Source organism: Gobio gobio, assembly GCF_949357685.1.
Source record: "Gobio gobio genome assembly, chromosome: 11".
NCBI classification, from domain to species: Eukaryota; Metazoa; Chordata; class Actinopteri; order Cypriniformes; family Gobionidae; genus Gobio; species Gobio gobio.
The window spans coordinates 51,781,130-51,807,168 of record NC_137104.1 but is presented as its reverse complement, the minus strand read 5'-3'; the positions used below and the strand labels follow the sequence as shown (position 1 = coordinate 51,807,168).

The following is a 26,039-nucleotide window of genomic DNA, read 5'->3' as shown; positions in this document are numbered from 1 at the left end:
CTGCAGGACAGTGGACCTCTAGGACTAAGTTTAGAGACCCCAGATCTAATAAAACTCACCTCCCAAATCTGTCTTTCCTGTTAAAGTCCGCACCTGTGTTGAGCAACAGATTTAAACACTCCAGATTCCTGGAGAAAAGAAGGAGAGACGATCAAATGAACAGGACAATTAAGCATCAAGGCCACAGGGGGTCGCTGATGAGCCAATCCGAGAGAAGCAGCAGCCAGTGTAAATTTTGACAGCAAATTTTGATTTAGTTTTAGTCATAGTCTTTTGACTAAAATGCCTTTTAGTTTTAGTCATATTTTAGTCACCTGAATTGTTTTTAGTTTTAGTCTAGTTTTAAATCTACAGTAGATTTAGTCTCCTAAAATCTAATGAGTTTAGTTCAATTGTAATACATTAAGCATTTAACCATTACATAACCGACTGTCACTTAAACTGACATTTTGACATAATTTTGTTATTTTGTTAAAATACACGAAAGAGCTCAATTAATTTTTTTGTCTGTTTTTTAAAAACATCTATATAGTTTTTATAACTTTGTATTTCTGTTTTAGTCAGTAGGCCATATCAGGTTAAGCTAAAGCTTCAAATAAGTTTGTTTATTTATTTTTTTTAATTCCAGTTAACATTAATTTAATTTCAAGAATTACGTTTTTTTTTTAATGGTTTTAGTTAGCTATTATAACCCTGATACTTTATTGAATATGTGTCAAATACTGGTCTTTCCTCCTGACTATAAACTAAATGGGAATTCAATTAAATACAGTTTATTGTGTAACCAAAAACAAATATATAATGCGTGACTTTTAATGATAAACAAGCTCGAAATACACCGGGACTCTTATTTTGAAATGTTTATGCCTCTGTTGCAGTTGCAGCTGCTCATTTTGTTTTTTGTTATGTGTTTTTGTTTTGTTTTTATTTTAACTATTCTTCTTTCATTGTATACTTGAAAAATGCATAAATGTGTTGCTATTGAATTCTGTAATTTTGAAAGTATAATAATAAAAAAAATTTAAAAAAAAACCTGCTCATTCAAGTTCAGATGAGGGAGATCAAATATGCATTGTTACAAACCGTCTAAAACATATTACTATATAAATATCGTAAAGTAAACATAATCATTATTCATTAGCATTAGTTCATAAACAATTGCCTGGCATAAATGTGTGTTATTCATTGACTGTGAGCCGCTCTGGAGCGCTGGATTGGGGATGCGTGAGCCTGTAGGCCGTGTGTTTTCCAGCGGTTAGATCAGTTCAAATCAAATGTGCGCATTTGTTACACAGGACATCATTTCTGACTGGATCTCTTCCCTAATCGACCCTCCCTAACATTTTCGTCTCGTTTTTATTTGTTGACGAAAATGACAGCAAGTTTGTGTCATAGTTTTTGTCATCCAACACTAGTTTTTATTTCGTTATCGTCTCGTTTTCGTCAGTGAAAAAAGGTTGTTGACGAAAATTATTCGTCAACGAAAATTTACACTGGCAGTAGTGGTGTGACTGACCCTCCTGCAGCGGCCGCATGCAAACACGTCCTGCCAAAGTCATCCGGAGTGTCGATGTCAAAACCTGAAGCAACAGATAAACGTTGTCAAGAGCAGTACACAAATGCACTTCCCTGAGAAAAGGGACAAGATAGTTTCATACCACGGAATCAGTTTTATAGGCCTGGATGAACATAAATGTGATTCACCTGAGGAGAGCAGTTTCCGGCAGCAGTCTGAAAATCCGCTCAGCGCCGCCAGATGCAGCGGGAACATGCCGTGGATGCCCCGCCTACAGAGGCGGAGTCACATGATCAGCATGAGCTCATAAATCAGGCGTTAACTGTGCAAACACACGTCCTGTCACTCACTTTGCCGTATCCGCACCGTTCGTTATGAGAGTGTTGATGAGCAGCTCGTGGCCGTAGCGAGCCGCTATATGAAGCGGAGAGTTTCCGTTCTCATCCACGCAGTCGATCTCGGAGCCTACAAACCAGAAAACAGAGGATGAGGAGAAACTGGAGAGGAAGACAAACTTGAAACGGGCAGAATAACACACTCACCGTTCTGAATGATGGCCTGTGATCTGGAGTATCGCCCGTGAATGGCCGCCATGTGGAGAGGAGTTTTCCCATCTTTACTCTGGAAAAGATGATATTTTACTATTATAAATTATTTGTTTTTCTGAAATAAATCTTACTGACCCCACACTTTACACTGTTAACCCTAATGCTCAAAATAATTATTTGGTTTGAGTAGAGTAAACAAATGAGTTCAATCAAATTAACTTTTCTGAGTATTTAGAACTTTCTTTTTCTTTTGAGTTCTCAAACTGACACATTTTAAGTAAATCTGATTTGTTTAATTGTTTTGAGTTTTATGAACTTATTTTCATTTAGATTTAAATTGAACTGAAACTGGGCTGGGATTTCTATTTCCCAGCATGCTTTGCCATGGCACACGAAAGGAAGAGTTAATGTAAAATAAAGTGTTATATAATGTTTTTTTTTGGGGCAAGATTAATGTTACGTGGGAGATTTAGTAGTATTTAAGAGTTTCTGTTATGTTTTTTTTAATTAGCTAGCAAAGTTTCCCCAACTTAAAATATTTAAAGGTCCCATGGCATGGCATTTTTCTATTATTTTATAGTGTTTCCTGAGGTGTACTTATATTGTTAGTATGATTTTTACATCATAAAATGTCATAATTTAGAAATAAAAGGCATTTTTTCTATACTGCTGTTTGCCCTGTGGCTGACTGCCCTGCTTCAAGAGGCGTGTCTGCTGTGAGACTTCAGGAAAAACGCCCACTGTTGTGATTGGCTGACATCTTTGCATTTTAAATGAGCGGAGGGGGCGTGGTTTAACGAGGCACGAGCAGGCACGAGTCTGCCAGAGACAGATGGACCTGTGTTCACTTCACATCAGTTCTCTCAGCATGTCTCAGTTCAGGGTGAACTGTTGTAGTTACTAGCATATACTTCAGGTTATTAGTTTATTTCTATTCAGAGGGGCTGTCACTCATGTCAGAAAGTTAGTAAATTATGGATCAGCGCTGACTCGAGACGCGAACCGTTTAGAACGATTCAGTCCGATTTGGTGAACTGGTTCGGTTCACTAAAAAGAACCGATTCAAAAGAATGATTCGTTCGCGAACCGGACATCACGGAGACGGAGCGATTGCTAACAAAGTTATTTATAGTAACTACTGAGTTATGAGAGCGTTGTCTGTCAGCGCGAGTTTATTGTGTTTGTATCTGAGAGTTCTGAATAAACACGAGTCCCAGTCACACCGAGTCCTCTTCATCATTATTCTACCAACTTTGTAACACATGCAATGTACCATTACAGCGAGATGAACGAGTTAGTAAGTTTGATTAAAGCATTATTTCTAGATATGTTCCAATCATATGAATAGCGTCAGTGATGCGCATTGAGTAACTTACACAGCGCAAACAAAGACACAACAGCAGTAATCGAATGTAATCCAGTTTATTGTGGGGAAAGCTGGCTAGCCTAGCCCAGATACCCTCACGCTTACCCTCCTTCTGCTTAATCTCACGCCGCGTTTGGTGCCTCCGCTGTGGGCCAGATGCAGTACTGGGGGTCGGGGATGTTGAAGGCCGAGCTTCGGCGTGTGTGAGGTTTATCTCTAAAGATGTTACTGCTGATGTTAAACAGAAAAGACTGTATGCACATTTTAGAACAGATAGACGCGACGAGGACGTACAAAACACTGACTCACAAGATATAAAACACGAAAACACCGTTCTGTCGGGAGAGAGAGAAGCCGCTGCGTGTCCACAAATAATAAATAAAAAGCTACACATAAGAAATCAATGATCACAGATCAGAAGGAACTGAAGAAAGACTTCTGTTTTCATTTGTACATCCAAACACTGAGAAACTGCCAGCGTTCACTCGTTCACAAGTAACGTTAATGATCTCGAGTGTTTGCATGGGCGTGCCAGATTCTCTGGGCGGAGGAAAGGGAGGAAACCGTTCCTGCTTGGACGTCAAACCAGGAGGCTTCAGGATTGGCTCGTCTGGCCTGTCATTTTCTCAAAGGCAGAGAAAGACAGCCAGAACTCGGTTTTACACCGATCAACATTTCTATCCACTTGGGGACAATATTCAGGCTAGGGGAACTCATATTAATGTGGAAATACCTCATAAAATGAAAATTTCATGCCATGGGACCTTTAAGTTGGGATTACATGATAATTTTAAGTTAAATGTATAAATTAGCTAACTCAAATATTTCAAGTTAAGAGCAATTTAAAAATCTGCCGGTTCTACTTACTTAAACTTTGACTTTCTTAACTTGAACATTTTGATGTAACTGATTACCTCAATTTTTTGGGGTTTTTCAAATGTTAGTTTGGTGTTTCTGAAACGCCTGAGCCAAAGTCTGTCCTCAAAATGATTTTGTCTTGTGTAAACACTAGCATTGGAGCGCAAGAGAACATGAGAGCGTTTATTGCGCCTTGTCTGACACTCAAAGACGCAAGTTATTAATGCACGAAAAAAAGAGTCAGTTTCTTCACCAATTGCAGCCACTTCCGTTTTTTTTATTACCGATATTTTGCTCCAATTTCCCAGGAAGTGACGATTTTGTTCTCTTGAACACATGGGAGGGAAACGCTGCTTTACTTGCAAATGTTTCATACGATATTCCAATTTTGCAATGAAGTAAACTTTGTATGGAAATCATAGCTATTATCAGTGCATTAACATGAGTGAAATGTATACCATCAGACAGTTTTCTGTATATTGCATTTAATCATATGAACAAATAGACTTTCTTGTTTTGCTTTCCTCGTCTGCCATTTCACTTTTCCATTTCAAGTTATTGCATTATTAATTATTAAAGGATTATTTCTCTTCAAAATGAAAATGTCCTGATATTTTACTCACTCCCATGTCATCCAAGATGTTCATGTCTTTCTTTCTTCAGTCGAAAAGAAATTACGTTTTTTGAGGAAAACATTCCAGGATTTTTCTCCACATAATGGACTTCAATGGGAACCAACGGTTGAAGGTCCAAATCAATCCCAGACGAGGAATAGGGTCTGATGCAATCATGCTCGACTTCGGTGTTCTGCTTTTGCACGAGGTATGACGTCGTCACGTTGGAAAGGTCACACGCTTATGTTTAGGTGAAAGTACCGACCCAGTGTTAAAACAAGCGTGCAAAGACTAAATCAAACGCCCTTTACAAAAATAAAGGTAAAACAACGATTTTGGATGATTTTGAAGTTGGAGGAGGACATGAGATGGACTTTTTCAGCACTGGGTCAGTACTTCCACATGTGTTACGCGTGACCTTTCTGACGTGATGATGTCATACGTCGTGCAAATGCAGAACATCAAAGTCGAGCATTGGTGGTTAAAAAGTATATAATTTTTTTTTTTTTTTTTTTAAATGACAGATGGTTTGTCTAGATCAGACCCTATTCCTCGTCTGGGATCGTGCAGAGCCTCTGAAGCCCTTCCTTTGAAACTGCATTGATTTGGACCTTCAACCGTTGGTTGCCATTGAAGTCCATTATGTGGAGAAAAATCCTGGAATGTTTTCCTCAAAAAACGTAATTTCTTTTCGACTGAAGAAAGACAGACATGAACATCTTGGATGAGATGGGGGTGAGTAAATTATTAGGACATTTTCATTCAACTACACTCTAAAAAAAAAGGTTCTATATAGCACTAAAAGTGGTTCTTGGCTCGTAATCATAGGGGAACCTTTTAAAGTGCTGTATAGCACCAATCTTGGTGCTTCAGTGGTTCTTCAGCGGTTCTTCATCGGTTCTTCACCGGTTCTTTGGCTGAGGTGCTATATAGCACCGCTACCATATACAGAACATGTTAAGATATGGTGCTATATAGCACCAAAAGTGGTTCCCCTATGATTACGACAAAGAACCACTTTTAGTGCCATATAGAACCTTTTTTTGTGTACACTAGACAGACGTGTTCGACTTTTGCAGCATCTCATGCACAACATTCTAAAAACGTGGCGCTCAAATTAAAATAAGTTAAAAATGCAAGTCTCGACCTAGCGTCTCAAGTTTTTAACCAGAAAAACAAGATCTGTGGGAACCGGCCCTAACTGACCTTGCTGTTGAGGTTGGCGCCGTTGGCCATGAGCAGCTCCAGGCACAGCGCCCCCTGGCGGGAGGCAGCGGTGAAGTGCAGCGGCGAGAAGCCCTTCTCATTCACCTGATTGACATCAGCCCCTGCTTCTATCAGCTCGTTCACCACCACGTCCTGCCCGTTAAAACACGCCAAGTGCAGAGGACTGTTTCCATACGCGTTCGGCTCGTTGATCTGAAGACAAAGAGAGACAGATCATTTGCTTAATGGTTCAACAGTTATTTTATGTAATAATATTTCACATTACAGTTTTACTGTATTGATCAAACAAATGCAGCCTTGGTGCAGAATCAGATTAATGCAGATTGCGTAAATACAATCATAATTAAACAGTTCTTAAATGCCAATAATATAGTATAATATATTTAATATAGTCTGCTGAATATATTTATTATTATATTATATTACATTAAATGGCGGTAGCATCTTCCTGTTGGATGACTAAAATATTAATTACTATATATCCTTTTACAACTGAACATTATCTACCTTACAGTAGATGATTTAAATGGGTTAAATTATTTTAATATGTTGCTTGAAGTTCCCTTGTACTGTTAATAAAGTTTTGCTGTTTTTAAGGCGTGGCTCGTTTAAGGCTTGTCAGTAAATGGCCACTGTTATGATTGGCTAACGTCCATATAAAAAGCATTATGCATTATGAAATCATTTACTTGCGGTTTGTGATGCAGCTGCTGTCAGAAACAGTCGGCTGTTTTACCTTTCAACAAAAGTTTCTGTGCAAACTCTCCATTATAAAATCTGCAGTCAAAACTCTGAACAAACATAATGATCCTCCGACGGATACATAAACCAACCACTTGTTTCCGACGCTGGGATTGGTTAAATAAATGCTATATTTATGATGAAACTATGAAAGCTATGAAACTTGCAGGATGATTTAATGGTACAAAGCACATTTATATGACAAAAGATCAAGGCAAATTCAATTTCTCATCGAACCCCTTAAAATTGTTTTATAATTTGAGAAAAATAACAATGTGAATGTTTGCATGTATCTTGTGTAGGCTATTTGAACATGTGTAGCTTTGGCCATACATACTGAATGTGTCAGTTCACATGAAGACCAAGGGGCGGAGTTGTATGTGCGTATGGGCGGAGCTTACTTACGTCAACACCCAGATTGAGCAGGTATTTGACCACATTGATCATTCCACTGGAGGCCGCGGCGTGAAGCGGAGTGTATGATTTCTTATCCTTACAGCACAGCTCAGCACCATGAGACACCAGTAACTTCATGACCTCTAAATGACCTGAGACAGAGAGGGAGCGAGTGAGTTCAGATCAATGACAGAAACATGTTTTCTGTTTGTACTGATGTTGATGTTTTTCACCCATGTATGCGGCCCAGTGAACGGCTCGTCTGTCCTTCTTATCAAAAGCGTTGAGGTTTGCACCTCTGGACACGAGCAACTGAACCATCTGCAATGACAGAGGAACTAGATATTACACATAGGTCAGAATTTATGCAAGAGTCAAAATGGGAAGTATGAATTAAAATCCACATATGTTTCAATAGAATACGTTCATTTGGAGACCTGAGCTGAGTTCGAAATCGCATTCACTATTCCCTACATTACTCCACTAATATAGTCCACTTGAAGGAGTGAGTGAATTAGCACACTGAATGTGCCGCTTTTGCATAGTTTGTGTTTCCTGTTTAATAATCATTTTTAAACTTAGCAAACTGGCAGCTCCAGTAGTAATGAAACCATCTTGAACTCGGTCATGGAAACTAGCATGTATAAACCTTCACTAAACAACGTAATCATCAACTAAAAAGGACTTTATACCTGTATAATATTACACTGTGCACACATTGGACAAGCGGTTTGGATAATGCATGGATAGATGATTAAGCTGTGGTGCCATCTTCTGCAGCAAGACCCTCACAGTGCATTATGGGTATTCTCTAGCCGTTGAGCACACATCGGTTGTACACCTGTTATTGTGGTACATTATGGTTGCACTTGATAAGGTCCACTGTGGTTTTGGAAATGGTTGTCCCCTCAAATAGTGCCCTATTTAAAAGGTTAGTAAATGGTCTAAGCGCAAGTTGATTTGCGTACGGCTTTCCGCTGGAAGCTAATTATTTAAGTCTATAAAGTTTTAAATATGGATATTTGTCTTACACACTTTTTGATATTTGGCCTCTTAGAAGGCCTTTATTAACCCCCCAGAGCTGTGTGGAGCAGTTATATGATGGATAGATGCACTTTTATGGACTTCATAAATTACCCAGCAAGTCACTCCCATTATAAAGCTTTGAAGAGCCAGGACTTTTTTAATATAACTTTTATTCGTCTGAAAGAAGAATGTCATATACAATGACTTGTGGGTGAGTAAATCATGGGCTAATTTTCATTTTTGGGTGAACTAACCCTTTAAGGGAATAGGGGGCGATTTCAGACACAGCCCTGGTTGTTTTTCCCTATTCGGCCTAAAAAAAACAAAACTGATCAATAATATATCAGCTCTTGGGTCATGGGTCCGCTAGCGGCATTCTAGACAGACCTCCATCTGTTGATCTCAGTGTAGAAAGAAGATATAAAGGACAAAGTGGAGCAAAAAGCAAACTAATTGATTAGTTCTGTGTCAACTAGTCTTGGATCACATGACTTTTAAGATGTTCTGACTTTGTTTGGAAATATAAATATACACCAGCGTACAAAAGTTTGGTGTCAGTATGATTTAAAAAAATGTCCAAGTCTCTTCTGCTCACCAAGGCTGCAAAAATACAGTAAAAATGTAAAATATTATTACAATTTATAATAACTGTTTTCTATGTGAATATATATTAAAATGTAATTTATTCCTGTGATCAAAGCTGAGTTTATCATCATTACTCCAGTCTTCAGTGTCACATGATCCTTCAGAAATCATTCTAGAAACATTGCTGTTCTTCAGAAACATTTATGATTATTATCAATGTTGAAAACAGCCGTGCTGTGGAAACCATAATACGTTTCTTCAGGAATCTTTGATGAATAGAAAGTTCCAAAGAACAGCATTTATTTAGAATCATTATAAATGATTTTACTGTCACTTTTGAACAATTTAATGTGTCCTTCCCAGTTTTGGGTAAGTTACTATTAAAAAAATTATAATTCATTACTAGTTACTAATTATATCTTTAAAAGTATAATTAGATTACTGTACAAAACACTCTCTCCAAAAAGTATTTAATTACTTATTACTTCTTTAAATCCTGTATCAACCTCGCCTAGCTCAGTGATTCAAGGATCGACATGAAACGCTCTTTTAATTCCTTCAAATACATAATATAAAACTACATGAATTATTCTTATTAACTGACCAAACTATTACAAATGTGAGAAGGATACATAAAAACATGCATTAAAAATTACATTTTGATTTTAATTCCACTACTATTCAGTACAGTATTTAGTTCAGGGGTTTTCAAACCGTCCTCCAGATGGTTCTAAGGGGTCCACAGAAAAGTTCAGAGAATAAAAAGACAAAGCCGTATACATACTTTCCAGAAATGTGTATGTTTGCTTTGTATCCTTCTAGTGAGTTATTCTCACTCTAGTCTCCTTTATCTTTCTCACTGGGTTGTAAGGCGATATTCTTAACGCAGTGTGTGAGCTGCTTATATACATTTATTGTGAAAGTTGCTTATATAAATAATTTTTAATTGAAAATGTTCTTCAGGTTTAACATCAAACATTAAGTATAACCAATTTAAGTTTGGAAACAATACGTTGTATTTATAATGCCACACTTACTATTTATCTAACAATTTGAATGTGTTTTCATACATAAAAATATATTTTAGGAAGGGTATCCCTCATAAAAGATTCATCTTATTTGGAAGTCCTTGGCATCATAAAGTTTGAAAACCCCTGATTTAGTTCAATTACATCAGAAGTAACTAATGACAGAAAAACACAGGAGTAATACCTTACTTTACTTTTACAAAGGAAAAGTAATTAAAACCCCCTTAAAATCACTGTCCCACTGGCGGGATGCTTGGCGCTCTTTTTTTTATCTCTTTTTTTTCGTATCATATATTTTAGTAATTATCATAAATTAGGTATCATTCGAAAGCTTACCAACTCAAAATTCATCCTGTGAAAACCGTTTTGAAATCGGCTCCTCCCCCTAGTGGGCGGTGTCATGTTTCATATTACAAAATGTATTTTATGTACTTTATAATAAAAATCCATTCCAATCTTCACAAAACAGATTGTCGGAAAGAGTCTCAAGGTTGTGTGATGGAAGTGATATTTGCACAGAAATGTAGTAATTTGTTACAGAAAAAAAAAAAAAAAATCAATGGAATGTGGATGACACCCGGTGGCTATCTTTGGTACAGCGCCTAAACAAAATCTCATGGGAACTTTAATTTTTGTGAACTTCAACTTCAAATTTGGAACACAACTTGATTAGACATATGGCTTTGATATGATAGTAATTTTAGAGTAAAAAAATTTATAAATAATATCAAATTAAAAATATTTAGTACAGTATTTTTGATGACTCCGATTGTTCGAATATCCCTATTTAATAATTGTTAAATCCATGTCATCCTCAATAAACCCGTCTCCGGCGTGTTGCCTCTGATCTTTAGAATATTGCAATTTAATAATTGTTTAATCAATACGGCATCCTTAATAAACTGTCTCCGGCATGATAACTCTGATATTTCGATTATTCCTATTTAATAATTGTTTAATCGACACATCATCCTCAATAAACCCATCTCCTGCGTGTTGCCCAGGGGCGGTTCTAGACCCTTTTTAGGGGGGCTTCAGCCTCCCTTAACTTCTGCCCAGCCCCCCTAAAAAATGTGTGATTAACCTTTAAAGCATATGAAACTGGCGAGAGGCTTCGGCTTCGTCCCGTCTTTTAGTCTGCGTAATCTTCAATCCGCAGCGGCGGCGAGCAGAGCGCATGTCAGAAGCAGAGGTGTGTGTGTTCATCTGAGCCTCATTGGTCTGTCATCGCTCGTCAATGTCAAAATATTCGAGAAAACCAATCAAATCAGAGTAGGCGGGCTTTATGTTCACACAGAATCTGCCGAGGCTAAAAGCGAATTTTAGCAGCACGACTCGACGTCAAGTGAGAGAAATGTAAGCGAAGACTCTGCTTCTTTAAGTCAGAAATGTTAAACAAAGACAAAAATATTCAGGCAAATTAATAGCCTACACTTTTGTCTAATTTCGCCAATTTGAATTGAAAATAGGCCAATGTGATTCATAATGTAATTAACAAACAAGAAATATTAACAAAACCGTTTTCTTCAGATTAGGCATAAGATTAATAATGAATGTGTACATATTGTACATTAATATTATTCCATTTGTAGCCTTCAGTAAATAAATAAAAAAGCTCAGCTATTTCAGCCTGTATTGGGCATAAGATTAGTAATGAATGTGTTTATTTTGTGAATTAATTTAATAAACTTAAAACTTTAATAAACAGTAAATTAACGTGTCTAAGAAAAGTATTCATAAAACAAATAAATATCAGTATGTTAATATGTAAACCATATTTACTTTCTTCTCTGACGAAAATGGAAAAACTATATCAGTTAAAGCTCAGCGTTAGGACGGGAAGAGACTGGGCAAGATAAAAACAGAGAAAAAAGAGATGCGGAGATAAGAAAGACAAATAATCTACTGCCCACTGACATGGTTTTCAAGCTACTGTTATCTAATTTGTTGGCCTTCAGAACATCTTAAAATGCACATATGTAGATCAGAGAAATAAACATTTTCTCGGGGGAGCTTTATAAGTATTACCTACTTTATAAGTAGGGCCTATTACTAAACAGCCATCCTGTGAATATGCATGTTAGTAAGCTACTAGTTAATAGCGCAATTTGGACTCTAAAATACCCTCACTGGGGGCTAAGCCCCCCTAAAATGAAAATCCTAGAACCGTCCCTGGTGTTGCCTCCGATCTTTCGAATATTCCGATCTATTATGACCTCTGACCCCTGTAAAGTTGCCAGAATAATAATCATACGCTGTTTGTTAATTGGCCAGAGGAGAACTGGCGCCACGACTGAGCCTGGTTTCTCCCAAAGTTTATTTTTCTCCATTAGGTCACCTGATGGGGTTTTAGTTTCCTTGCCACTGTTGCCTCTGGCTTGGCTTGCTCAGTTGGGGACACTACATTTTTCAACTAAATATCCAAATAAATCAAATTATTAAACTAAATTAACCATATACACTAAATTACTGATCTAAAGCCCACATTGTCACTGTATGATAATTGAAATGAACTGATGACATCAGCGTTTTCTCCAGAACGGCTATACGGCTGAATAAAATGATGCTGCATTATTTTCCTGTTTTACACTGTAAAGCTGCTTTGAAACAATCTGCATTGTTAAAAGCGCTATATAAATTAAGTTGACTTGACTATTTTTAATTTACAGTAAACTTAAACTTCCATAACTTTTCTTACACTTTTTCATGCTTTCGCTTCAGCAATAATCTTACGAGTTAAGGTCTACAAACATAGGTCTATATTCCAAAGCATTCTTGAAATTACAATCATTTAAATTTGGATAGTGCATCATGTCTATTCTCAAAAAGGGGGGGGGGGGGGGTGATTACAGTCACCATTTACTTAGTAACTAGTTACACCCAACACTGGTCCTTACTGACTATCATCTGGTGAACAGTAGTGTAATGCATTAACGTGAGTGTAATTTTCATCAGATATTTTTCTGCATTTCGCAATAAAGCAAGTGATCAACCCTTCTTATTTGACTCTTGGTGTGAATGTGTCTTTTGTCTGTGATATGTTTCTCTTTTCCTTCCACTCTGTGTGTAAACGGGTCTCATAGCCTCTGCTATGACAGACAGATATCGTGCATGTGTGTGAGGAACGGCCGTGAGAGTGAATGTCTGACCTCCAGGTGTCCGCTGAAGGCCGCGTGGTGTAGAGGCGTCCGTCCGGCACGGTCCGACATGTTGACGTTGCTCAGCAATGGGACTAACGCCTCGGCGCAGCGCACTGCCTTATGGGCCGCGGCCACGTGCAGCGGCGTCTGCCAGCTCTTATCCCGCGCGTTGACGTCCGCAGAGTGCTTCAACAACACCTGGACGGCCTCCTGAACACACAAAGAGGACATTAATGAGCCTGAAAACGTGGGTTTGTTTATGTTTGCCGTTCCGACGTGTCATACCTCGCTACAGGAAGCTACCGCCCGGTGAAGAGGAGTGAGCCATTTATTATCTTTGGCATTTACTCTCGCCCCTGAGAGAAAGGATATGCAAAATGAATGACAGTTATTAATGTCACAGTTGACGCAGGACACGCCGAGCTTCCCATAAGCCCGTTCAAAATAAACTCCCACAATCCTCTGGGATCACATCTGTTGCTTAAAATACTGCAACACCTGCTACTCTTACTCTGTCATTCATGAAGACAGCCCCCATTTACACAAGTCCATAATGTGTGGACTTTTCAGGAAGTCACATGATGTGTGTGTGTTCTGCTCAACTTCTGGCTGATATCATTTACATAAATTAGGCACTTTATATTATATACAGTTCACGGTGTTGTTCGTGATTGCTAAGGGGTTTCTAGGATGTTTAAGGGCTTGATATATTTTATTTAGATGAAAACACATTCAAAACATGTTTCAGTGACGCACACTATCGTTCAAAAGTTTGGGGAAGGCAAGATTTGTTTCATTTTTTTAAAGAAATTCATACTTTTATTCATCAAGGATGCATTAAATGGATCAAAAGTGACAGTAAAGACATTTATAATGTTACAAAAGATTAGATTTCAAATAAACGCAATCAAAGAATCCTGAAAAAAAATGTATCATGGTTTACATAAAAATATTAAACAACTGTTTTCAACATTGATAATAATCATAAATGTTTCTTGAGCATCAAATCATCATATCAGAATGATTTCTGAAGGATCATGTGACACTGAAGACTGGAGTAATGATGATAAATTCAGCTTTGATCACAGGAATAAATTAAATTTTACTATATAATCACATAGAAAACAGATATTTTGAATTGTAATAATATTTCACAATTTAACTGTTTTTACTGTATTTTTTAATCAAATAAATGCAGTCTTGGTGAGCAGAAGAGACTTCTTTCAAAAACATTAAACAAATCTTTTAAGACTTTTAAGATGGAATTTGAAATCCTGCATTGGATGTCAGTCGATTTTGAACTTTCACCAGAGGGTTTCTTATGTTAAAGTTAGTTCACCCAAAAATGAAAATTATGCCATAATTTACTCAGCCTCAAGCCATTCGAGGTGTTTATGACTTTCTTCTTTCAGCCAAACACAAACAGAGTTTAAAGCTCCAAAATGTGCATCCATCATAAAAGTAATGCATACGAGTGACTCCAGTGGGCCAAGTGATGCGTTTGTGTGAGAAAAATATCCATATTTAAAACTTTATAAACCATAAATCACTGGCGTAATTCATGAAAGAGTTGATTTCCTCCGGAACTAGACTTGTGTACGGCCGTTACTGGAAGCTAGTGATTATTATATTTTATAAAAGTTATAAATATGGATAGTTTTATTACACAAATGCATCACTTCGCTTCAGAAGGCCTTTATTAAAGGGGTGGTTGATTATGGCTTCACTTTTGTAACTTTAGTGAGTGTGTAGTGTTGCTGTTTGAGCATGAACAACATCTGCAAAGTTATGATTCTCAAAGTTTAAAGCAAAGGGAGATATTTTCTTTGAAAGAAATCACTTTTTAAGGACTACAACAAATGTCTGGTAGGGACTACAAGGACTTCTTCACAGGTTAGTGACATCACAAACCCTAAAATTTACATAAACCCCGCCCCCGGGAACACACAACAAAGGTCATGTTGAGAGGAGGAAGAGTTGTTGTAGTCGAGCACATTTGGGAGTCGCTCAAGCTGTCATCCGTCTTTCACATTTATTAATACAGTATGAACACAAATGCAATAGCATGTCATAAAGCAAGATGACAACATAAGTCAAAACCGTAATTAAACTAAACTATCCCTGTTCTCTCTTCATGCAGCAGATATTCTCTGGCTCATCTCACAACAGTTCCCACACCAGCCGTTTATAGATTATCATGACAGAATATGCTAATCAACGACTTGAAGATTCATCAACTATCCATTCAGAAACGTCCTGTCTCATTCTACATGTCGTCTCTTCTTCTTGAGTCTCTCCATCATTGTCCGACTCCGGTTTGAACATAAAAGGCTGAACAGTTTCTAATATTTTCAGTGCGTGTCTGCGTGAGGTAATCAGCGCTGGCGCTCTTGAAGCTCCGCCCTCTTCTTGAAACAGGGCCAGGAATAGCAGCTCATTTGCATTTAAAGGCATTTTGCACATAAAAAAAATTTTTTTTGCTCACCCTCAAAAAGTGGCAATTTTAACATGCAATAAAAAATAATATGTGGGGTATTTTGAGCTTAAACTTCACATACACACTCTGGGGACATCAGAGACTTATTTTACATCTTGTAAAAAGGGCCATTACAGGACCACTTTAACCCCCTGGAGTTGTATGGAGCCCTTTTATGATGGATGGATGCACTTTTTTGGGCTTCAAAATCTCAGGTACCATTGACTCCCATTACAAGGCTGGGATATTATTTAACATAACTCTGTGTTCGGCTGAAAGAAGAAAGTCATATACACCTAGGATGGCTTGAGGGTGAGTAAATTATTGGATAATTTTAATTTTGGGGTGAATTGTTCCTTTAATCCGCCTAGTGAGTATATTCTTCGTCCAAAACGGATGATACAAAAGCATTGGTATATTAATGAATTTGGCCTATATTCCAGTCACTACACTGGAGGTTGTGGAAACGACCCTTCATACCTGACAGGATGAGCAGCTCTATGATCTCAGCATCGCCCAGGTACGCAGCGGCATGGAGCGGCGTCCTCTTCTCACTGTCCTGAGGATTCACAATCACAGCCATCAATAAAAATCATGTCGAAAACGATAGCAAACTACACATATTATTTCAGCAATACACAATATACACACTACCGTTCAAACGACAGGGGTCGGTAAGATTTCATGTTTTTTAAAATTTCTTCTGCTCACCAAGGCTGCATTTATTTGATCAAACATAGTAAAAACAGTAATATTATGAAATACACCAATCAGGCATAACATATTCCTAATATTGTGTTGGTCCCCCTTTTGCTGCCAAAACAGCCCTGACCCGTCGAGGCATGAACTCCTCTAGACCCCTGAAGGTGTGCTGTGGTATCTGGCACCAAGATGTTAGCAGCAGATCCTTTAAATCCTGTAAGTTGCAAGGTGGGGCCTCCATGGATCGGACTTGTTTGTTCAGCACATCCCACAGATGCTCGATTGGATTGAGATCTGGGGAATTTGGAGGTCAAGTGTCAACACCTCAAACTCGTTGTGCTCCTCAAACCATTCCTGAAGCATTTGTGCTTTGTGGCGGCGCATTATCTGCTGAAAGAGCCACAGACACCAGGGAATACCGTTTCCATGAAAGGCTGTACATGGTCTCAACAATGCTTAGGTAGCTGGGACGTGTCAAAGTAACATCCACATGGATGGAGGACCCAAAGTTTCCCAGCAGAACATTGCCCAAAGCATCACTGCCTCCGCCGGCTTGCCTTCTTCCCATAGTGCACCTGGTGCCATGCACTCTAAAAAATGCTGGGTTAAAAACAACCCAAGTTGGGTTGAAAATGGACAAACCCAGCAATTGGGTTGTTTTAACCCAGTGAATGGGTCGTTTTAACCCAGCGGTTGGGTTAAATGTTTGCTTAAAACAACCCAATTGCTGGCTTAGTCCATTTTCAACCCAACTTGGGTTGTTTTTAACCCAGCATTTTTAGAGTGTGTGTTCCCCAGGTAAGCCACGTGATGTAGAAGAACACGTGATCATCAGACCAGATCTGGCCCCTGTCAAACTCACTCAAATCCTTACGCTTGCCCATTTCTCCTGCTTCTAACACATCAACTTTGAGGACAAAATCTTCACTTGCTGCCTAATATTTCCCATGCCATGATGAAGAGATAATCAGTGTTATTCACATCACCTCATGATCATAATATTATGCCTGATCGGTGTATTATTACAATTTAAAATAACTGTTTTCTATGTGAATATATAGTCAAATGTAATTTATTCCTGTGATCAAAGCTGAATTTTCAGCAACAGTCTTGAGTGTCACATGATCCTTCAGAAATCATGCTAATATGTTGATTTGCTACTTCATATTTTTATGGAAACCGTGATATAGATTTCAGGATTCTTAGATAAATGAACTAGCCTGGATGCCAGCCGAACTTAGCCCCGCCCACAACATTTTAGTTCGGGAAGATCGGTCTGGACTTGATCCGTTGTAGAGCAACGAGAAGCTGTTCGGACCAATGAGATTGTCAGGGCGGGCTTTAGACGATGATGGACAGATGATAAACAGGAACGTAATCATCCACGTCATCAAAGGAGCTTGGGTTGAATTTGTTCTAATCCTAAACGGAGAACTTGCTCGTATATGCATTCACCTTCACTATTTCTCTCAGAAATGATGAGGGTGTTGGTAAGTACTCTGTGTATCCTTACATTATTTTTTACAACACCGGCAAACATTGTTTACACTCACTTCTTCCAGCGTGCGTACACAGGGTGGCCAAGTTTTCACAACAAAACCCGCCCAATAGCTACTCAAAACTAGCGCAAAACAAGCCCAATAGCTTTCCGCGGGGAAAAAATGGCGTTTGGGGGGTAAAATATGTGTTTTTTGGCAGGGTTGCCTGGGTTCCTGGGTCTAAATATCACATAATTGGGGTTGCTTCAACCCGCGGACATGGAAAAACATCCCGCGGCAAAACCGCGGGATTGGCAACACTGTGTGCATTTGAGTTCTGTTGACATTTGACAACTAACGTTATGCGTCGCTCCATTGCTCTGATTGGTTGTAGGTCTATCCAATTGAGGTCTTTCCTGGTTCGGTTGAAACACACCCCATAATCACAGCCCAACGGAGCAGTATCACACTCATATTCTCACTAGATTGAGTATGACAACGTCAGGCTAAATGTTACAGTCACTTTAGATCAATTTAAAGCATCCTCGCTGAATAAAGTATTAATTTCTTTAAAAATAAAAAACTCATTATGCCTCTATTGCTGATTGGTCCAAGAGAAAAAACAACAATCAAAATCAACAAAACAAATGCTACTGCAGCTCAAAAATCATCATCTGCTGTTTCTGCTACAGTGAAAACTATAATTGTGTAATTCACCTCAGATTTGCATGAGTTTTGTACTCCATTTGATGCATGTGTGGTTTCAGCGGGGTGTGTGATATAAGATACACACTGGATTCTTGCACATGGCACAATGATGCATTTCACTGTGTGTGTGTGTGTGTGTGTGTGTGTGTGTGTGTGTGTGTGTGTGTGTGTGTGTGTGTGTGTGTGTGTGTGTGTGTGTGTGTGTGTGTGTGTGTGTGTGTTCCACACCGATCAATGCGGCCACAGATCTCTTGAGACAGCATGCAGAAACATGACACACACACACACACACATCTTTCTGTTGCAGGTTCCTGAACTCTTCTGCGATCACTGTAGCTTTAACACTCCTCCTGATGCTTCTACGTCTTCATCAATAAAGCCAATTACGAAAGAGCAGCAATCATTCATTCCCCTTGTCATGCCACCCTGCAGCCTTCTGTTTTCCATCTGGTCTGGAATGAGAATGGAAAACAGGAGGCCAAGCCACATGGAGTCACGTGACCCAACAGGCCACCAGCGATTGGTTGGCGGTCGAATGGGCGTCGCTCCAGACCAGGCCGGGCATTGGCGATGAAAACAGACTCCTCATTAAACAGCGAGCAGTAAAATAACCATCTTCAGTCCAAATGCAGGCTCACGACAGCGTATTAACCTCTCAGATGACGACCCATTATACAACCAAGAGTAATAATGTACAGAAACTGCACTGTGTCCATTTCAGAGCGGTCATCCATCACTGAGAGATCAATGCTCTGGTCTCAATACCCGGCCAGATGCACTCAAGACTAAAGAGGCCTCATATACAGAGCATTTCAATGCCATTTAAAGAGACAGTGCAGCCAAATAATAATCAGTGATGACTTTTACCTGCACATTGACGTCTTCTTTCTTGAATATGAGAGAGCGAACTTCATCTGCGTCCACGTTAAATATGGCTTTAATCAGAGAGGGCTGTGGAGACACGAGAGAAACATCATCAGGGTCAAAACTGAAATTATGACAAGCTCCTTTTGAATAACAGGCATCTGTGTTGAAGATGAACAGAAGCGAAATGAATGAAATATTGTGTTTGAGCTACGCAGAAATTAATTCTGAGAATCAGACGTCAAGCGGTTTATTATGGACAGCAGAAGAAAAGAAACCATTGATTCATCAAGACGCCAAAATATTGCTTATGTTTCACGCATAACTGCAGTATCTGATTGTGAAAATATTGTTTTGGCACGCAATGACGTCATACAAGCTGTGAGTTTACTGTTCACTAAAACTACTACTAACATTTTTTGTTAATTGAAATAAAGCTGAAATAAAAAAAATTTGAAGTAAAACTTAAAATAAATAATTTTAATAAAATTAGAAATGTGTGCTTGGCAGTTTATTGAAATAAGTCGAAGCACTGAAATGACTCAAAAATGAAAAATGAAATAAAAACCTAAATAGTAATTTTTAAAAAGAACAAAAACTAAACAAAATAACTAAATATTTAAACTAAAATTTAAATATAAAAAAAATGCTCTTTCAAGGTTATTTCAAATTAGGTCAGTCTACAGTACAGCCACACCCAACTCCGCCCACCAGCCACACCCTGTTTGGTAACTCCCAGCCCCGCCCACTAGCCCCACCTAGCTCCGCCCACTAGCTCCACCTAGCTCCGCCTAGCCCCGCCCGCTAGCCCCACCTAGCTCCGCCCGCTAGCCCCACCTAGCTCCGCCCACTAGCTCCACCTAGCTCCTCCCACTAGCTCCACCTAGCTCCGCCCACTAGCTCCGCCCACTAGGCATGTCCTGCATTCTCAGATGTCATTCCAGAAAACTGCAATTTATGCAAGAGAGGAGCTGACACTGTGTGTGTGTGTGTGTTATGAGTACAGTGTCAGCTCCTCTCTTGCATAAATTGCAGTTTTCTGGAATGACACTGTGTGTGTGTGTGTGTGTGTGTGTGTGTGTGTGTGTGTGTGTGTGTGTGTGTGTGTGTGTGTGTGTGTGTGTGTGTGTGTGTGTGTGTGTGTGTGTGTGTGTGTGTGTGTGAGAGAGTGTGTGTGTGAGAGATAAAATGTGTGAGAGTGTGAGAGTGTACTCATGTACACACACACACACACACACACACACACACACACACACACTCACACTCACACTCACACTCACACTCACACACTCACACACTCACACACTCACACACTCACACACTCACAGTTTACTTTCTGTGAAAAAAACTCATTCTGTATGATTTATAAGCATTTTGAAAAGTGAGGATTTCATATTTCACCCTCTTTTTGTAATACCTGTCATACCCATGTCATTATACACATTTGTGTCCTGATATTTCACAAAAACATGCCCACACACACACACACACACACACACACACACACGTTGACGGCGGACGTAGGCGGACGGACGTTGCTTTTAATCACAGTGAAGGAAAGACAGAAGGGAATGCCGTAAAAGAAAGAATGCAGGTTTCCTCTGTTCAAGGAAATGTGTCTCGTTACAACAGCACAAACTTCAGCCTGAAACCAGTCAGAACCTCTTCAAGACTGGATGCTTTGAACTAGTAAAAGACAAAACCAGCCTGCAAAATCTGCGGAAGTGAAACCTGCCCATCTGGTTCTGCTGCTGAACTGATGATTATCCTGCTCATTTGTCTAGAGTTTCCATCTACACACCTGCTGCTGCTCAAGAACACAAGATCAACACTTTCAGCTGTACAAGATGCATTATGGTCTGGCGTGTGAGAACACAAATCAAAACAACACAGAAACATGAAGCGTTCGCAACACTGCATAAGCATACAATATTTCTCTTTTATCAGTTCCTTTTTCAGGTCTACAGTCATGACGGAGAAACAGTTTGAATATTGTTACGACCCTGTCTCCTATTATGTTCTGAGCGTGTGATTGGCTGCAGACAATCATACTTAATTGATTAATTTATGGGCGGAGAGTATAAAAGCTGGATTCACCTGCTCATCAGTACTTCCTCTGGGGGAACATCTCCAGAGAAGTCATTTTGCTCCACTTTGTTGCGTTCTGTTTTAGTTATCATTTCTCAACATTCCTCACCAATTGGATTATTATTTTTCCTCTGTATTGTTTAAATCCCTAGACTTTGTTATATTTCTGTAATGGATCACTATTTGTGTTTAATAAATAATCTTGTAAGTCAAACTATTCGTTTGCATGTGTGATCCTCTTTATGTAACGGTCGAGAACGAGCTGGCCGTGACAATATGACATTTTATGAACATGTTTAACTTCCTGAATAATGGCCTAGACATGTGAAGGTAACTGTCACATACAGGTTACATTTCTTTAAAATAAATTAATAACAAATTTTTTAGAATTTTTTAAAGTTTATCTTTAATTAAAAAATAAATCTACAATAAAAAAATAAAAATAAGTATTATAAAAAAAAGGAAATTAAAACAAAATGTATTAAAGTTTTTAAAGTTAAATCTTAGATAATAGATAAAAGCGATGAGAAAAAAAATACATTTAAAATTACAAAAGGTTTTTAAAGTTTATCTTTGATGAAAAATGTATTAAATAAATACAAAATAATTACAAATAAAAACTAAATGTATAATTAATTTAGATTTTTTCAAATAGAACATTTCCAAAAGGTTTTTAAAGTTTCATCTTTGATAAAAAATAAATAAATAAATCGAATTATTTATTTAATTTCATTAAATAAACAATTTTCTATTTATTAATTTTTTCATTAATGATAAACTTTAAAAACTTTTTGGAAATTGTTTTTATTTTTTCATTTTTTTTATCTTTGATGAAAATAAATAATTTGAAAAGAATTACAATAAATAAAATCTAAATGTATAATTAATTTAGATTAAAAAAAAAAAAAAATTTATATATATATATATATATATATATATATATATATATATATATATATATATATATATATATATATATATATATATACATATATACAATATACAAAAGGTTTAAAAGTTTATATTTGATGGAAAAAATAAGTACATAAATAGTCAGGAAATAGTTACAATAAATAAACAAAATTATAATTAATTTAGATATTAGAAAATATTAGAAAAAACATTAAATAATTTACAAAAGGTTTTTAAAGTTTGATCTTTGATGAAATTTTTTATAAATAAATAATTAGAAAATAATTATAAATAAAAACTAAATGTAAAATTAATTTTGATTTTTAAAAATAGAACATTTACAAAAGGTTTTTAAAGTTCCATCTTTGATAAAAAATAAACAAATATTTTTTTTATTTTATTTCATTAAATAAACAATTTTCTATTTATTAATTTGTTCATCAATGATAAACTTTAAAAACCTTTTAGAAATTGTTTTTATTTTTTTCTAATATTTTTTTAACTATCTTTGATGAAAATAAATAATTTGAAAATAATTACAATAAATAAATTCTAAATGTATAATTAATTTAGATTTTTTTTAAATAATTATATTATATATATATATATATATATATTATATATATATATATATATATATATATATATATATATATATATATATATATATATATATATATATATATATATATATATATATATATATATATATATATATATATATATATATATATATATATATATATATATATATATATATATATATATATATATATATATATATATATATATATATATATATATATATATATATATATATATATATATGTATGTATGTATCAGTGATGCGCGGGTTGATCCAAAATGAGCGGGTGCCCGCGGCCACCCGCGGTTATCCGCGGTTACGAGTCATCCAAAAATATTTTTAATGATATTCGGGTCACGGTCGGTCGGATCGTCAATAAATCCTTATTTACCTTTTGAATGTTGAGCGTTATTAACTTTTGAATAAATGCTGACGCGGGACAAAATGCCCGATTTCCCAAAACGTTGAACTGAGCAATGCCATTGTAACATTTTAATAGGCTACTTTTAAACGCATTTAAAGTCAGTTTTATGTATTTTCTGAGAGGGGGCGGGATTTTTGTTGGGAAAGTCGGGGGAGAGACGCACACTTCGATTAGACTGGATAAACACATGCAGCATCTTAATTGTTAAGAAAATTAAACGAAATAAATGAATAAATCAAGCCTGTATTAACACCAGGCTATATCATACAGCATTCAGAAAAATAACAGTTTGCGCTCCTAAGGGCTTTCACACTTTTCCAAATGTTTTCCAAATGTGGGCTGATGAATTCTTCAAGCCGGGTCGAAACATAAACATCGCGTTCATCAATAATATGCATCTGGAGCTGAAATGGAAAATGATGGGCCGCCGCAAGAACTTCCTGCTCTCGCTGCTGCACCTCTGAGCACCACGTCAGGGCCTGAAACATTTTCTCAATGGCCCAATGAGCTACGATGAGCATTTACTACTTTTAAAAAATGCGGGTCAGGAAGCGGGTCGGGTACAATATTTTCTTCTTTTTTTTTTGCGGTCCGAGTTGCGGGCGGGTTAGTTGAAAACGTCGGTCGGGTGCGGGTTGTTTATACATTGACCCGCGCATCACTGGTATGTATGTATGTATGTATGTATGTATGTGTGTATATATATATATATATATATATATATAAGCAATGTATAAAAGGTTTAAAAGTTTATCTTTGATGGAAAAAATAAGTACATAAATAGAAAAGTATTACAATAAATCAACTAAATTATAATTCATTTAGATATTAGAAAATATTAGAAAAAATGTCAAATAATTTACAAAAGGGTTTTAAAGTTAGGGTTTATCTTTGATAAATAAAATCTGACCCTAATGTAGTCAAACTGTTGAGGTGCATGAGGTTATGTCTGCATGTTCTGGCCTGGCCTGAGGTCAGTTCACACAGGACATGTTCTGGCATTTCTGATGGACATCTTTGGCCTTTGCGATGCATCTCAGTTTTTTCAGCATCTCACGCCATGTCACATTAAAGTTTTAGAAACGCCTCTGTCTTTTAAATGCAAGAACGTGTTAAGAGTTTCCTAATGCTGTTGTGACACTTGTGCCTGACAGCTGCGTTTCCACCCAGAGGTCAAAGGTCACCAGGTCAGATGATCCCGGGTTTCCAAAGGAATTTTTGGAGCTCAGCTGGCCTGGCAGCACCAAAGATCTCCTTACCTGAAGCCCAATCAGATCTGACGGAGACGGAGGAGCATGTCTGTATCCGTCTTCAGATAATAACGGGACAGATCGTGACATGCAGCTACAGCAGGCGAGTCATTTAGCTGAAGTTCACACACACACACACACACACACAACAAAGAAACTATTATCACCGAACATCCTTAATAGTCAAATCAGCCACCTCACCTTCTCGTCCTGAGAGGAATTCTGGGAAATGTGGTCCGGAGTGGCTTTGGAATGCAGAGGGGAGGGTTCGTCATCTTCCACCTCCTCCAGGACCACGATACACACGCGACTCATGCGCTCCGACCGCATAGCTGCCTTTCAAACACACACACACACACACACACACACACACACACACACACACACACACACACACGAGTGCTGCTCTTCACACAAAACGCCCCCTCGACGCGCACGATCCGCCCGCGATACTCAGGTCCTGTGCCATTAGTATCCGTTAGTATCCAGCGTTAAATCCCTCTTCCAAACACACACATCCCGGGGAACAGGGAGGGAATTCCTCACAGCAGGAACATCAGCAGTGCTGCAGTGAGAAGATGCGTGCAGCGTCCTCACACACACACACACACACTCACTCACTCACTGGGATCACAGAGGACAATGGCGTGTGAGCTCCAGCCTGCTGAAACCTGCACTTTACACAGAGACACACACACACACACACACAGATCCAACCCCCACCGCAATAACACACCAGCCAACCCTGCTGCAGCGAGAGAGAGAGAGAGAGAGAAAGAGAGAGAGAGAGAGAGAGAGAGAGAGAAAGAGAGAGAAAGAGAGAGAGGTTTGTAACGAGCTTCCGACAGCAGTGAAATATGATGCGCGAGAGCTGATGGGACAAACACAGTCAGGAACAGATCAAATTATTCTCTGTCAGGACGATGCACAAGGTCACTGCGTTTTGTTTTTTGCCTTTAGAGGCTAAATTGTTTCCAGAAGTGAGTACAATCTGAAAAAGCCTTTGGGGATGTCCTTGAAAGTAAAAAAGAAGATTTAAAAAAATATATATATTATGATTAAATAATAATTCAGATTTTTTTTAGGGCTGTCAAAAGATTAATCGCGATTAATCGCATCCAAAATAAAAGTTTGTGTTTACATAATATATGTGTGTGTACTCTGTTAATTATTATTTATATATAAATACACACACATTCATGTATATATTTAAGAAATATTTGCATGTATATACATTTATATAATCTATAATATATATAAATATAAATGTTTTATATACAAAAATAATATTTTTTTTCTTAAATATATACATGCTTGTGTGTCTATTTATATATAAATAATAATTAACAGAACACACACACATATATTATGTAAACACAAACTTTTATTTTGGATGCGATTAATCGCGATTAATCTTTTGACAGCCCTAATTTTTTTATATAATTTATTAATATTATTTTATAACATTCTAATTAATTTTTTTAATTTATAAAGAAAAAATTAAGT

General features: G+C 37.5%; 1 protein-coding gene across 3 annotated transcripts in view; it reads right to left on the bottom strand.

Moving 5' to 3' along the window:
- ankrd28a (ankyrin repeat domain 28a) overlaps positions 1-26,039 on the bottom strand; it is a 53,141-nt gene that overhangs the window by 20,905 nt on the left and 6,197 nt on the right. Inside the window, exons 1-13 of one of the 3 annotated variants that reach the window (XM_079828407.1) lie at positions 24,735-25,240; positions 19,277-19,360; positions 16,002-16,080; positions 13,331-13,401; positions 13,055-13,255; positions 7,500-7,587; positions 7,276-7,418; positions 6,109-6,321; positions 2,059-2,137; positions 1,867-1,981; positions 1,705-1,787; positions 1,517-1,580; positions 60-128 (exon numbers count right to left, since the gene is read on the bottom strand). In XM_079828407.1, the coding sequence (XP_079684533.1) occupies positions 60-128; positions 1,517-1,580; positions 1,705-1,787; positions 1,867-1,981; positions 2,059-2,137; positions 6,109-6,321; positions 7,276-7,418; positions 7,500-7,587; positions 13,055-13,255; positions 13,331-13,401; positions 16,002-16,080; positions 19,277-19,360; positions 24,735-24,863 (1,418 nt within the window). In that variant the 5' untranslated portion in view covers positions 24,864-25,240. Of the gene's footprint in view, positions 1-59; positions 129-1,516; positions 1,581-1,704; positions 1,788-1,866; positions 1,982-2,058; positions 2,138-6,108; positions 6,322-7,275; positions 7,419-7,499; positions 7,588-13,054; positions 13,256-13,330; positions 13,402-16,001; positions 16,081-19,276; positions 19,361-24,734; positions 25,241-26,039 lie in introns of those variants that run through there. The other 2 variants (XM_079828408.1, XM_079828409.1) reach the window with 2 other exon arrangements.